The following is a 14,954-nucleotide window of genomic DNA, read 5'->3' on the forward strand; positions in this document are numbered from 1 at the left end:
AAAATGAAGGTGTATCCTTGATGCTTGGGCCTAGAAGTGGGGAATTTTGTATGAGGATCTGCTTGATCTTATTGTATCTTAGTGCCACTCAACTCCAATGGTTGAATGTTGCTTGCTTTGTGCTTTGTGGGAATCATATTGATGTGAGCTAACTATCAAATGAATACATTAAATTACATGCTACAAAGCTTAAATAATCTGCGAGTGAAGGATTTGGTCATACTGCACAACTCTCGCTTGAGTCTAACCGTTGTGGGGATGAGTCTTTTAGTCGAAAGATTATTTAAGCTTTGTTATATGTAATTGTATTCATGAAGTGGTTAGTTGAAATTATTAGGGGATCTTCAGCAGTTGATGGTAGGGGAGGTGGAGAATCCTAAGGGAGCCTAGGAAGTTCTTTAGTACGGGTATTACGATGTTGAGAAGCTATTGGGAGTATTCTTATGTGTAGATGATTTAGAAGATTTTGGACGATTCTTGAGGAAATTATGGATAGGTGTGGATGGTAGTATTCGGTCCATACAACTAGAAGCATAGGATCCATACTCGAATCAAGTAAGTCATGAGGATTCTAAGGAGCTGGTTGAGGGTAAATAGCATGGTTGGATAACCATGACTCGTGGCAGTGTTTCTATATATGTCGACCTTTTGGTTATGGTTGTTTAGGTTGAGGATGAGTCTGGTGATTGTTTGGGTTTTAGTGGCTATATCAGTTTTGGTTTGAATGGGGTAGACCTAGGTGAGTTAGTTGATTTTGAGGTCCCGAGAGCCTTGCTTAAATTAGTGCATGTTCTGTTGCGGAACTCAATAAGGAAGCGGTTGTCGTGATCGGATCGAGGATTTTGGCTGAAGGATGAATGATTGGCAGATGGATTGGAATGTGACTATCTACGATAAGGGTTATGTCCTTCCATTTTTCTGACTGTGGAGGAAGGTGTGAGCAAACATGTGACTTTCAGAGTTCGGATGTAAACCCAGCACAAGACTAGTTGTCTGTGTTTTTTTAGCGGCAATATGGCAATGTGGAAATGCACAAGAGGATTCCAATGTTATGGATGCCTTGAGATGAGATCTAGGGCCAGCTTTCTTTGGATATAGGCTAGTCAGGTGTTGGTTGATGGGAATGAGGAGGAAGCAACAACTTCTGTTATCTCTGGTGTATCCTGACTATGACAAAGATGCCTTTTGTATTCATGAATGGTTCTCGCGATGAAATGACAATTGGGGATTTGTAGGCGAGGAGTGTGAGAACCCATTTTTTTTCTTGATTAGAAGTTGATGTTATGGATGGACTATTAGAATTATTGCTTGTGCATCAACATGGGGTTCTTAATGATTATAAATTGTTATAATTAGAAATTTCCGAGGTCTCCATTTGAGATTTAGAATTTCGTTGAGTTGTTTAGTCTTTATATGGAAGATCATCTTTCATTGTGTTATGCCTTCAAATATTCAGAGATTTCGTGTACCTGGTTAAGGTGGTTTGGGATATGGGTTGGTTGCAATACCAGTTGATGGTTGTTCGAACCCTAAGTGGGCGAGAACTGGGTATTTTTCTTGGAGGAGCATTGATATGTTCAAGTCTATGGTGTCGGATGAATGGTACATAGGGGTTTGCGGTTCGGGTATGCGAAAATTTGATTCTAGATTTGGGATAACATAGGAATTGCAGAGCAAGTTGTCATCAAGTGTATGTATTCAAGAATGCAGGCATTGTTTTAAAGGCAAGAAGCTTTTGATCAAGGAGCTCGTTGTGGCTAGTGGTTCCTTTCGAGAACGTCGAGGAATAGGTCGAGAGATGTCTGGTTCGCTCAGTTTGAGCATCGACTGTTGAGGGATTTGTCTACTCGTTGTATGGATTTATATTTATAGTCTAGATTACACAGTTTTCGATTGGTTAATCAATTTTAAATATTGGTGTGTTCAGCTCCTCGTGGGTTTTGGTTCATTGGATTAGGCGTCAATGCATTCTCGATCATTGGTCATTTTGTTTATCATCAAATTGGAGGTCCTTCGAAAGTTTTGAGCTATATCTTTAAATTTCAATGGATTCATCAACCTATCATCAAGTTCGTCTCGATTTTGGAGGATATCCTTGGTTGTTAGGAGTCTAGAATTTGGGACAGTGTTGTTCAGTTTTCCAGACGGGACATTGGGTATGCGAAGAATCTAATTTTGGCATGTTGTGTTGGAAGGGTTGATAATTGGATGGAACCGACCTGGGTTTAGCAACATTTCAGGATAACTTTAAAAGTTTCATCGAGATAGTTACATATTGATAGGGTTTGTTCAGTCTCAATCAAGGTATGGGATCTTGTTTCGATCATTCATGAGGATGTTTTCTGTTAATGATTGATGTTCGTCATTTTTTTAGATCTCCGATAGTTCACCCTTTATGAAGGGTTGTGGTTCCTTTAAGGGTGTTTATTGTGGTAAGTTCATTAGATATTGTCGTGAGGTGTGTATGTGGGATGGACAAGATAACAATGGAGCATTTGGTTCGAATTATATGCATGGCTCTTCTTTAGGTTATATCCTTTGAATTGGAACAAGAGTGCGGATGTCTATCTCATTCTCGGGTAGTGTGTGACCATGTTTTTTTTTGAATTTTGCATTAGTAGCATCCTATACTATGAAAGGAATTATGTGTGGTAAAAGAATATGGCAGTGTTGTGTTTGGTTAGCATTGAGAGGCATGTTGATTGGGTTCCTACAAGGTGGTAGAATGAGTTTGAGTATCATTAGTCCCCTGTAGTAGTCTTCGTGAGTTTTCAAGTGGGTGATGGAATGGTGACAAGATCTATGTGATACTGGGAGCATTCCAGACATGGGTTGAGGGATGGGAAGGGAATTCTAAACTCATGTAGTGGGCTCAGAGGCAATCCATACTTATGTTAAGGACCTTATAGGGGTATTCCAGACATAGGTTGTGGGCCTAGTGATCATGATTGTTTATTTTTCCGTGTGTGGTACTTTTGGTGTTAGTGCATTGTTGGAAGTCAGGAGATTCACTAACCGACTGATTTGGATCATGTGGGTAGTTAATGGTTGTTGGGAGTAATAGTTGTGCATCAGACGTCCCTTGCGAAGTGTTTGCATTACGAACCCCATTTTCTTACTGACTGTTTATTAGGAGTTTGGTTACCAAGATTAGGTATCGGTTATAGAATCTTGAGTCATGAAGTTCATAGTAGATATCTCGAGTATTTTTTTTTAGGTGGATGTACACCTGAGCCGATGAGGAATTTGGATGCAACATGATAATTCTTGGATTGACCACCCTTATACACTTTGTTACCATGGATTTCATCACCATGTTACCTTAGACGGCCAAGGGATTTGATGCAATTTGGGTTATAATGGATCAGGGTGAGTTTGAGGATTATTTATGAATAGCTGAGTTGGGCTGTCATAGCCGAGTAGGAGTGTGGTCTAGTTTAGTATTTGATAAGTTATTTTTCATTGTGATGGTGCACTTATGTGCGGATCAGCATGGCGACGTTTGGCCAAGAAGGTTTTATGATGATCAAGTCTCTTGGTTTTTGGACAACTTGGTCGTTGTGAGGGGTTGCATCATGAAGCGGAAGGGAGAGCTAATTTCAAGGATGAAATCTAATTTAAATGGAGGGGGGGGGGGTTATAACAACCTATTTCCAATAATTTCTTTTTTCAAGGCCATGGGCCGAAAGTCGACTGTGTAAAGGCTTTGGTCCATAAGGAGGTAATTTTTAGACCTTTTGGAAGGAGGCAACGATGGTTGTAAGACCTTAACCTTTGAATTGTGTTTCGGGTCGAAGGGTAGAAAAAGGAAAATCATAAGTCGGGGTCATGCATGAAATATGGATATTTGTTCGAGAAATTTTTAGTCCAAGATATCTAGATAATAGTGTGGGGCTCTTCAATAACATTTCATGGATATAAAGAACGCCAAAATCAGAGTTGTATCAAAGAAGTTGTGATAATTTTAAAATCTGTTGAAGTTGGGAAGGAGGCTGGTACACTGGGTGTACCAACATGGTGATGTCGTGTATTCAGAAGCGTACGCTAGGCGTACACGATCAGATGCCAAAACCTAATTTGAGGGTTTTGAGCCCTATTAAAGCTCCTTAACTCCCTAAACCCGTTCCATTCTTAGCATCCACCCCTTCAACGTCCTCCTTTCAAACACGAACCCTAGTTTGAGCCTTTTGAGCAAAAGAAGGTGTTTTTGAGTGCTTTGGAGTGTTCTTGGTGTATCTTGGAGAAGAATGATCATGTTGGAGAAGTGTTGGTTGCATTGGAGCTTGTAGATCTAGACCTTGTTCACCTTGATATTTCTTTTGGAGGTATAAAGTTTGAATCTTAATGATTCATTTGTTAGATCTAACTAGTTTTGGGTGTTATGAGCTTTTGGTCACTTTAGTGCATAAAGTGTAGATCTTGAAAGTTTGTGAACTTGTTATGGATAAAGTTGGAAACTTTATACATCTAATTATCATTTTGATTCAGATCTAAATATTGGAAACTTGGAATTAATGAATGAAGTAAGAAAGATGCACTTTTGGTCCCTTTGGAACTTAAAAGACTAGATCTTGGTTGCATGGGTCATTTTACTGGATAAAGTTGGACACATTATCCATTATGGTGTATTTAGGAACCATAAAAATGTAATCTTGGTCATCAGTTTCGTTTCATGCATGGCTTATAATCTCTTAATGGGTCAAGAAGTTAGCGCTTTTAGTTTTGAGCACTTCCTATCCATGCAAAGTCATAAAGTTGGAAACTTTATGACTTAAGATGATATTTGGGGGCTAGTTCTGTATTTGGACGAAAAAAGTTAATGGAATAATCCCTTAAATGGAAGGATTTCATTCAACCAACAATGTTGGGCATACATGAGCGTACGTCGTGCATACATAATGAGAGGCCCAATTTTGGACCTTGAGTACACTAAGCGTACAAGCTGAGTACGCTGGGTGTACTCAGCTGAGTTGAATCGGTGACTTTTTGACTTTTTGGACATTGACCAGGATTTGACCGATTTTTACCAAAGGGTACTTTTGGTATGATATTTAGTTAAGTTGGACAATGATTTGACTAATATGTGAATGAGTAGAGCCAGTATTCGGAGCATAGATTTATTTAGCTATTTGTTTAGACTGAGAGGTGAGTTTTCCTCACTGTACTTGTGGGTCAAAGGCACAAATGCCAGGCTACTAGATTCCGTATCTTGGTATAGAGGATGTTGATATCTAATAGTGATCTGCTAGATCGATATCATGGTAAATAGGATGTAGTATGCGGTAGTGGTATGTAGATTTGCCTGTTTTCCTGATGACTGGTTATATGTTTATCCATTACTAGATATATGTATTATATTATGTATATGTCGACATTGTATGGTTGGGTTCAGGTTGTACTACTTTGTGTGGTAGCCAACAAACCTGAGAGCAAGCCAGACATAAGTTGTGGGCCTCGAGGGCAAGCGAGACTTATGTTGTGGGCTCGAGAGCAAGCCAGACATAAGATGTGCGCCCTAAGGGCAAGCCAGAATTATGTTGTAGGGTCAGGAGCAAGCCATATATGATTTGTGGGCCAGATAAGCAATCCAAACTCCTATTGTGGGCTTAGGGGTAATCCAGTCTTTTAACTGTGGACCCAACATATGCTGTTATATGTTGTATGTATTGGTACTTTAGGGAAACTCAGTAAGTTTTGTGCTTACAATTTCAGTTATTGTTTCAGGTACTTCAGATCATCATTGCAAGGCGAAGGCGTGATCGTACACACCCTTCGGATTTTATGTTATTGGATTCTGGGATTGTTTTCGAAAAATGAAAATTTCACTCTAACTTTTGCGATGTTACAGATTTGGTACACCGTTATTGAATATATTGAACAATACACAAAGTTTTATTATAAAACACTACTTTTTATTTCTTATATAACAGAGGTTACATAATTGTCTTAAGTACCAACACAATAAGAATACAAAGTAAATAATCAGAGAACAAATGCTTCCAACTTCAGTCTTGATGATTTCCCCAAAACACTTGCCATTTCCGTTACTCATTCTTCCGAGAATACATCTTGTTTTGAAAGATCAACATAATGTTGGTGAGTTCACATGTTTTTATACTTTAGAAAATGTTTTGTGTACTTTTTACAATTTAATAGTTTATAAATAATAATATTTTCCTTGACTCGCTTCCTCGAGTTAGTGTGACTACTTATTAGGTTTTTCCTTTTAAGTAGCTATGTATTGTTCAATAAGTTCCTATAATGGAGCTTATGACTGGTTTACATCCCCGAGACGAATTTTCATCGGTCGTCACCAAAGTTTAGAAAGTTATGCCTACTATGACTCGACCTTCAAGGTTGTAGCTAGCAACTCCAAGTGAGGGTATCAGTCCTGTATAGATCTATACGTACCTCTCCCACTCACTTAAGACTTAAAAATAATAGGTCGAGGTTAGCTAAAGGTTATTTGGCTAAAGAATGAATAATGTCTCATTTAACAACTGTTTATGTGTAGTCGTGTTCGGTACTTTGCTTTCTCTTGGTACGTTAATTATGTTTAATATATATATATATATATATATATATATATATATATATATATATATATATATAGGTGGGTTCAATTGAGAAAATAAAAAAGGTTGAGAATGGGGGAATCATTCTCAGCCACTCATTTTATCTAAGCATAAAAAGACACAGTGACAAACTTGTAAATATGATAACAACCTTCAATCTCAAATACGTATGTGTAGAGAATTAGATTACAGTTCAAACCCATTCATCGTTCATCATCCAAATTTCTTCTCCAACTTTCAACAATCATCCAGATTTCTTCAATTAAACCATCATCAACATCATCCAGTGCTAATCAATCATCGATCTTCGTCAATAACATGTTTATCAACACGATTCAACAGTTAACAACAAAAATTCGTTTTTGGTTCTTTTAATTCAACCTTCAATTGTGCATGAATACGATCAGATCTTCAACATCTATGATTAATTATACTCCCAACGTTATTAGATCAACATCATCGATAATCAACAAAAATCCACTTCATATCATTCATTCAACATCAATTATCAAATAAAACTTCAAAATTGAGGTTAGAAAAAGATCAAATCGTTTTTTTTTTTTGAAAAAAATTCATATAATTCTCTATCAATCTACTCTGTTGTAAGATTTAAATAGTCAAAATATCATGTTTTTAACATTTTTAAAAAAGTTAAATTGTATGCAGTCCAACTGTTTGATGAAATGCATAAACTAAATTACCACGTTATATTCATATATGAATATGTTTTCTCAGTATATGATTATTAAAAAAAAAAACAAATATGCAAGTCTGTATGTTATTTATATGTGAATAACATATAAAAATTATATATATATTTGTGAAAATACCTTGTAAATATGTGAATATACTGTGTAATATTCATATGTGAATATGCTGTGTAATATTCATAAGTGAATATATCATCTAATATTCACAAATGAATATACTATGTAATATTCACAAATGAATATACTATGTAATATTCACATGTGATATACCATGTAATACTATGTAATATTCATATATGAAAATATTATCTAGTATTCATAAGTGAATATACCATCTAATATTCACAAGTGAATATACTATGTAATATTCATAAGTGAATACATCGTCTAATATTTAAATATGAATATACTATGTTTATTATATGCTATATTCATATATGAATGCTACTTAAGTTGTAAAAAATAATAATAATAATAATCATAGTTTTTATTCATAACTGAATAACGAATGTACTCTAGTAAAAACCTGATTCCTTTTTATTCACTTCTGAATAACGATAGCTGAAAATATAAAAAAAAATTATTTTATCTTAAAACTATATCAATATGGATGTCTATTTGTAGAGAATAAAAAATCATGAATTTTGGTATATTTAAATTCATTTTTCGATAAAAATAGCTTCTTAAAAATAAAAATAAAAACGAAAAAACTATGTTTTTGTATATATTAAGGTAATGATTAGCATAGTTTAAGGAAACATGTTTTGTTGGAAAACACATGTCTTCCCATTTCTGCTGATACGACGAAGGTTTTTGCGACAAAAATAAATGAGTGGCTGAGAATGATTCGCCCATTCTCAACCTTTTTTTTTCTCAATTGAAACCCCCTATATATATATATATATATATATATATATATATATATATATAATTTTTTTATTCCAATAGGATATTCAGACATAATAACAACGCTACCCCAAACGTTGGCCAGGGTAACGACTAGGTATAATGTATTTCCTAAAGAGTTGCCAACATAATGACTAGGTACGATGTTGTATCAAAAGTTCACCATGGAAACAATTAGGTACGATGTTCTATCAAAAGTTGGTCAGGGTAAGGACTATGTACGAGGTTATATCAAAATTTGGCCATGGTAACGACCAGGTACGATGTAGTTCTAAAAATTGGCTAGGGTAACGACTAGGTATAATATTATCCTTAAGAGTTTGACAGGGTATCTACTAGGCATAGTGTAATCTTAACAATTCTAGATGTAATTAAACCACTAATACCATATATAGTTAGCAATAATTTTCAAATTAATAATGTACTATTATAACATATATTCCCCCTGAAAACATTACAAAATTGTAAAAGTGGGGCCGTGAACTCACCTTTGAAGCATGCTATATATACCCGGGGCGTGGTGTCGGATCTTCGGGAGTTCGAGAACCGCTTGGGAGATAAGAAGGCTTGAAATTCAAAAGAGAATGTGTGAATAAGGTGTGTAGAACTAAGCTGCCGCACCTCCCTATTTATAGGAAGTTTTGAAGAGTGTGTCATGCATCGCGGTACATGTGTGTGGCTCCATCAGGGGGGCTACCACGTGTCATCCTCTCGTTGTGCCACGTCACCCATATTCTGACGAATCGGTGTTTCAGAACGCGCGCCACGCGTGAGGCGTGGACAAAGATTATATGTAAAAAAGGTGAAGACCTTATGGACAAAGATTATATGTAAAAAAGGACTTGCATGAACTCTTGTCTTGGATGCCTCTTGAAAATCGTATCCTCCCTCCACTCGCTCACTTTGTCTCTACACGAGTTTACTTGAGAGTTTACTTACATCTCTTTTATGCTCTGTTCAAGTTCATATTGGTTTTGAACTTCAAGCTTAAGGGATTAAGAGTTTTTCTTACAAGACAAGCAACTTAAATCATGTTGACAACTTGATGGTGTTTCTAAAGTTTATTATTCTTCATCAACTTCCAAGCCTCCCAGGAGGATTCAAAGAACTACAAAGGTTGTAATTTCTCCATCTTCTTCTTTGGTTGGTGTTTTTCTTTCCAAACTTTGCAAGAAGATCCTTGGTGGGTTATAAACTTCTTTTATGTTATTCAAATAATCAAGTCTTCCATTGCTAAATATCATGTTTTTGAAACTAGTTTTTGAATAAAACCCAACAATTTTTCCCATGTTTCCACCTTCCCTTTCGTGTGTTCTACCCATTTTAACAAATAAACTTGAAACAAAACCTTCTTCATTACCAGAAACTCTACGTTTCAATTCCTTGGATAATAACTAATCATTCATGTCATTGACAATGATCACTATTTAACCATAAACATTGCATCAACTAAATTCTCATATGAATTTGATATATATCACAACAAAATAAGGGTTTGATACAAATGATTCATGAGAAAATTGTTTGGTGTATGCTATTTTCTTGATTATTCCTAAAAAGGGTACACAAGCATTGCTTCGTATACAACCAATTTGTGGGAGATTTATTTTGGTACTCGCCGCATACTTTATCATAAAGCCCATTATTGGTCTTTTGATCCACAACCTACTGTAACACCTCGCCAATTATGCTTACCATAATAGTGATATGTGTTTTTTCCAAAATATCATTTTTCATCAATTTAGCCATATATTTTGGTGGTTTCTCTTATTCATCTAAATCTTTCAAACAACCCTATTGAACCAGAAGATCTCTCATCTTCACCTTCCATAAGGTGAAATCATTCAAGCCATTGAAGTTATCTATTTTGAATTTGTGAGACGTAATCTCTTCAATCAACAAAACAAAACCACAACTATTATACAACTTGTCTTGAATAATCGAGAAAATAGCACACATGTACATAAAGACACACTATTTAACGTGGTTTAGTCGATGTGACATATGTCTACACCGCATGAAAAAGTATTTTTATTCACGAGTTTGAAAACGATAGAATCATAATCAACCGTTACATATATAGACAAAGTACAAAAGTACAACTAATTAGAATCAATTCGGGGCAATCTACTCATATCAACACATGTTGATATTAATTCGGGTTGGATTGTTAATTCTGAAGCCTCATTTATCAAACTGAATATTTCAAAATTTCATAAAATGAAAGTCGTACATAATTATATTCATTTTAAGATTATTTTTTATCATCTAACCGAAAGCTATGAGCATTTAGGTATTATTATAACACACATAGTATTTTTCTGGCAAAACATATTTGCCTAAATTTATCCATTTTCTCCTTGATTTTCGCCATACTTGTATAACTTGCACGGGTGAAGAAATGACGATTATATTTTTGTCCCGGTACGGTTTAACCCGTGATTTTATAATTAAAAAAAAATCGTAAAACACAGTACATTTAAGCAACAATATACTATATTTAGTACTTTAATAATTAATCTGTTTCAATATTAATTATTCTATTATATAATGTTATATTAGATAAATAATATATGTTATTAAAAAATTAACATAAAGCATGTCACTGTTATATCTTTATAATTTAAAATGAAATAGATACATGTTGCTATTCTTGAATATTATCTACTTCAATAACATATTGTCTAGTTGCATGTGCAAAGACATTTAACTCCGTCGATTCTATTTAAATATATTTTTCAAACAAACATTTAGATATCTTTTTCAACTTTATAATCAAAGAAGAGAACATGTTAATTCTAATCAAATCTAATATACTGCTAACTTGTTTTATATACCAGTACAATGTTTGGAATAATAAATGTAAATGTTTATCCAATTTCTCTTCTCTCTTGTATATATCTACAAACCCATCACTTGTCTAGGGCAGTCAAAGCTTAAACAAACCATTCCAACTCCATTTCTACACACGAAAAACATCCATGGCTTCATCAAATTCCAACACAGAAACCATACAAGAAATCATGGCAACATACAAATCACTTCCACCAAGACCCGCCATTGAAGAGCTTGAAGCAGCCATATCTGTCATCAAAACAGTCAACACCGAAGAAAAACAGAAAGTTGATCAAATTTCCATACAAATCTGCCCACAAGATGTCTCACCACAGCTCTTCTCTGTCCTCCAAGAGATTCGACAAACCATGGTCGTGTTTCAGAGCCACGAACAGAGGAAAGAAGCTCTGCATATTCTTAACGTTGATCAGACTTATCAAACCTTTGACGAGTTGATACAGAAAGCTTCCAAGTGTGTTTTGGGAGATACCCAGTTGGATAAAGACGATGATTTGAAATACCCAATTGGTAATTTTCAAAAACAACCACCGATAAGTGATGAAAGTTTGTTGATTTCCAACAAGATCAGTAAAGTCGAAAGCTTTAAGGGTTTAGTCATGAGTTCTTCAACAAAAGCCACCAATTTACCCTCAGGTTTGTCAATTTCTTGTTCTATGTAAACTATGAACTCATAATCTTACATGGTGTTGATTTGAGTGTTCGGAGATGAGTTTTCCCTGTGTGTGTGTGTGTTTTTGGTGTTTGTGTGTGTAATCTTGAACAATGATTTCTTGTTTTGAATTGATAGGAGTAGAAGAATGTGAGAAACTTAGCATGATGAAAGTAGCAGCCTTGATTGAAACGATAGCCAAACAAGATGGAAAAGTTCTTGATCTTCAATCCAAATTGATGGAAAACATCGAATGGCTTCCTGTATCTCTTGGAAAACTATCAAACATCACTGAACTTAATCTATCAGACAACAAAATCATGGCTCTCCCACAATCCATCACCAATCTTACCTCCCTAACAAAGCTTGATGTTCACTCAAACCAACTCATCAACCTTCCCGATTCGTTTGGTGGACTTGTCAACTTGCTCGATCTTGATCTCCATGCAAACCGATTGAAATCTCTCCCAGAATCATTCGGTAATCTGTCAAGCTTGATGAATCTTGATTTAAGCTCAAACCATTTCACCCATTTGCCAGACCTCATAGGGGAGTTAAACTCTTTGCAAGTCTTGATTGCTGAAACAAATGATCTTGAAGAACTTCCTTACACAATCGGATCATGTTCTTCGCTCGTCGTGCTCAAACTAGATTTTAATCAGCTAAAAGGGCTTCCTGAAGCAATTGGAAAGCTAGAGTGCTTGGAGATTCTTTCTTTGCATTATAACCGGATTCGAAAGCTTCCTACAACAATGGCGAATCTCACTAAATTAAGGGAGCTTGATGCTAGTTTCAATGAACTCGAAGGGATACCCGAAAGTCTTTGTTTCGCGACCAGTTTGGAGAAACTTATCATTGGTAAAAATTTTGCTGACATGACAACTTTACCAAGATCGATTGGTAATCTTGAAAATCTTCAAGTTCTTGATATAAGTGATGATCAGATAAGATTTTTACCCGAATCTTTCGGGTTGTTGTCTAAGTTGAAAATATTCCGAGCTGATGAGACACCTCTTGAGGTTCCTCCAAGGGAAATCACCAAGTTAGGGGCTCAGGTAAGATGGGTGTAACATGGTTCTTCATAGGTAAAGTTTCCATTACGCATGTATACAAACACTTGGTTGACATTGTTTAATTACTTTCAGGTGGTTGTCGAATACATGGCTGATTTAGTTGCCAAGAGAAATGCCACACCTCAAGAAATAAAGAGAAAGCGCAAAGGATTTTGGTCATGGATTTGCATGCTCTTTTCAGGCTAATCATTTTGTAAGATTTGGAGGAAAGTCGTTGTACATAATCTTTTTGTCATTTTACACGTATTTTGTAAAGGTTGTACCAAATGAACTCCATTAAAGGTACATATGTATTGGGTCCCACCATATATGTATTTAAAAGTACCTTTTTACATGTATATTCCTATGTTACATAACAAGATTTATGGCTGAATTCGTCAATAACGAGGATAAGTATTGGATTGATGGCTACTGGTATGATAGTGATTAGATTTTGTTGGTGTAGTTGCTCTTATCCATAGATAATAAAGAAGAGTTATTAACAAAATATCATAAAGCTTTCATCATATTTTTAAAAAAGGTGGTTATAATTGAATATCCAATGTTTCTTATAGAACCGATTCAATTCAACTCACGTTTTCAATACTGAATATTGGATATAGTCAACCGATCAAATCCAATTAATTTCGGACAACCGAACCGAACCGATGTAATTAAACATTAGATTAGATCGATTTCATCCATTAGTGTATATATATATATATATATATATATATATATATATATATATATATATATATATATATATATATATATATATATAGAGAGAGAGAGAGAGAGAGAGAGAGAGAGAGAGAGAGAGAGGTTCAAATTTGGATCCACATCTATTGTGTGGATGTAAGGATCATTCTAGACTAAATAATTCTATTTAATATATATATATATATATATATATATATATATATATATATATATATATATATATAGAGAGAGAGAGAGAGAGAGGTTCAAATTTGGATCCACATCTATTGTGTGGATGTAAGGATCATTCTAGACTAAATAATTCATTAATTAAATATGATATTATTCCTAATCAAATCTCATGTTTTTAGGCTAATTATAATTATAATTTTAAATTGAGTACATTATCCTTTAACCTATATATAATATGTGTACGTCTGACTTCATCAGTATTCTATCATTAATTTGAGAAGTCATTTATCAGAACTAATTTCTCGAATTACATTATTGGTACCACTCACCATTGATTCTATGAAGGTGTTAACGAATAGAGTAAGAAAGTTCATCCTAAATATCATATTGTCTTCTTCTATACTTCTAATATGTTTCACATCTGCTTCCCGTGAAACTTTTTGTCTACAAATTGTGCTTTCCATTCTTCCAGAATCTCATTACCGGTTTCACAGTAAGACATTCTATTCAAATCCTCCCATTCCATTGGTAAACCCGTCATCTTATGCACCAGCTCTTTTGTTATTTCAATGACTCCATGCTCCATCACAAGTCTATCGGTTACTAGATTGTATACATCTAGAAGATAATAGTTTAGCAAACCTGGTACAACATCCATCTAAATCCAATAATGAACCAAATCCCATATCAAAAATTGCTTTTATTTTTGTGCTACTGACAACACTTTAATGACTGCATTAAGCCTGTTGGTGTCATTCTTGTAAGAAGCCTTCTTAAACCTGGTGGATAGTCTCTTTCAATTTTTTTTGATCTTTTCATTCAACTTACTTACCTTCTTATTAGGTTCATTTTTTTTATCCCTTCTACCACAACATGAACATGTTTTCCTTTACATTCTCTGTTACCATCTCGTTGTACCTTTTTTTTTTCCTCTAACATCACAGGCACCTTCTCAAGTTTTGTCGTTGACCTAAGTTCCCTTTCCCTTATTAACACATTTAAGGGACGAGGTTTTTTCTTCTCTGGGATTGATCTTAATGAGAGTTGTCGTTTCTTCTTTTTCACGCTCGTACTAGGAATGACTATTGTATCTGCATTCACTGCATGATAAACGACATTCTTAAAACATAACATTAACATTTTAAAAGAATAAACATTTTACAAGTTACTATCATTCTAAAAGAACATATCATATTCTAACAAAAGCGTTCCAATCTAATGGTAGTACCATACTTGGAAAACAAAAAATATAAGGTGCGTTTAGTTGTGAAAAAATTGACCGTTTTCCGGAAAAAATTTCCAAGAAAAATAA

The 14,954-nt window shown here is 34.8% G+C and overlaps 1 protein-coding gene across 1 annotated transcript; it reads left to right on the forward strand.

The window, feature by feature from the left end:
• The first annotated feature begins 11,044 nt into the window (after positions 1-11,044).
• Positions 11,045-13,174, forward strand: LOC145056879 (plant intracellular Ras-group-related LRR protein 5-like). The gene is made up of 3 exons (XM_079004600.1): positions 11,045-11,680; positions 11,835-12,751; positions 12,842-13,174. The coding sequence occupies exons 1-3, from the start codon at positions 11,173-11,175 to the stop codon at positions 12,953-12,955; spliced, it is 1,539 nt and encodes a 512-aa protein (XP_078860726.1). The 5' UTR covers positions 11,045-11,172; the 3' UTR covers positions 12,956-13,174.
• The last annotated feature ends 1,780 nt before the right edge of the window (positions 13,175-14,954 follow it).

The sequence above is a fragment of the Lactuca serriola genome, chromosome 6 (genome assembly GCF_051521515.1).
Source record: "Lactuca serriola cultivar US96UC23 chromosome 6, Lser_US96UC23_V15, whole genome shotgun sequence".
NCBI classification, from domain to species: domain Eukaryota; kingdom Viridiplantae; phylum Streptophyta; class Magnoliopsida; order Asterales; family Asteraceae; genus Lactuca; species Lactuca serriola.

Bases quoted from the DNA above. Each gene is read 5' to 3' on its own strand.
- LOC145056879 (XM_079004600.1), top strand. From the start codon at position 11,173: ATGGCTTCATCAAATTCCAACACAGAAACCATACAAGAAATCATGGCA. The intron at 11,681-11,834 runs GTTTGTCAATTT...TTGAATTGATAG, and splicing joins AGCCACCAATTTACCCTCAG to GAGTAGAAGAATGTGAGAAA. The intron at 12,752-12,841 runs GTAAGATGGGTG...AATTACTTTCAG, and splicing joins TCACCAAGTTAGGGGCTCAG to GTGGTTGTCGAATACATGGC.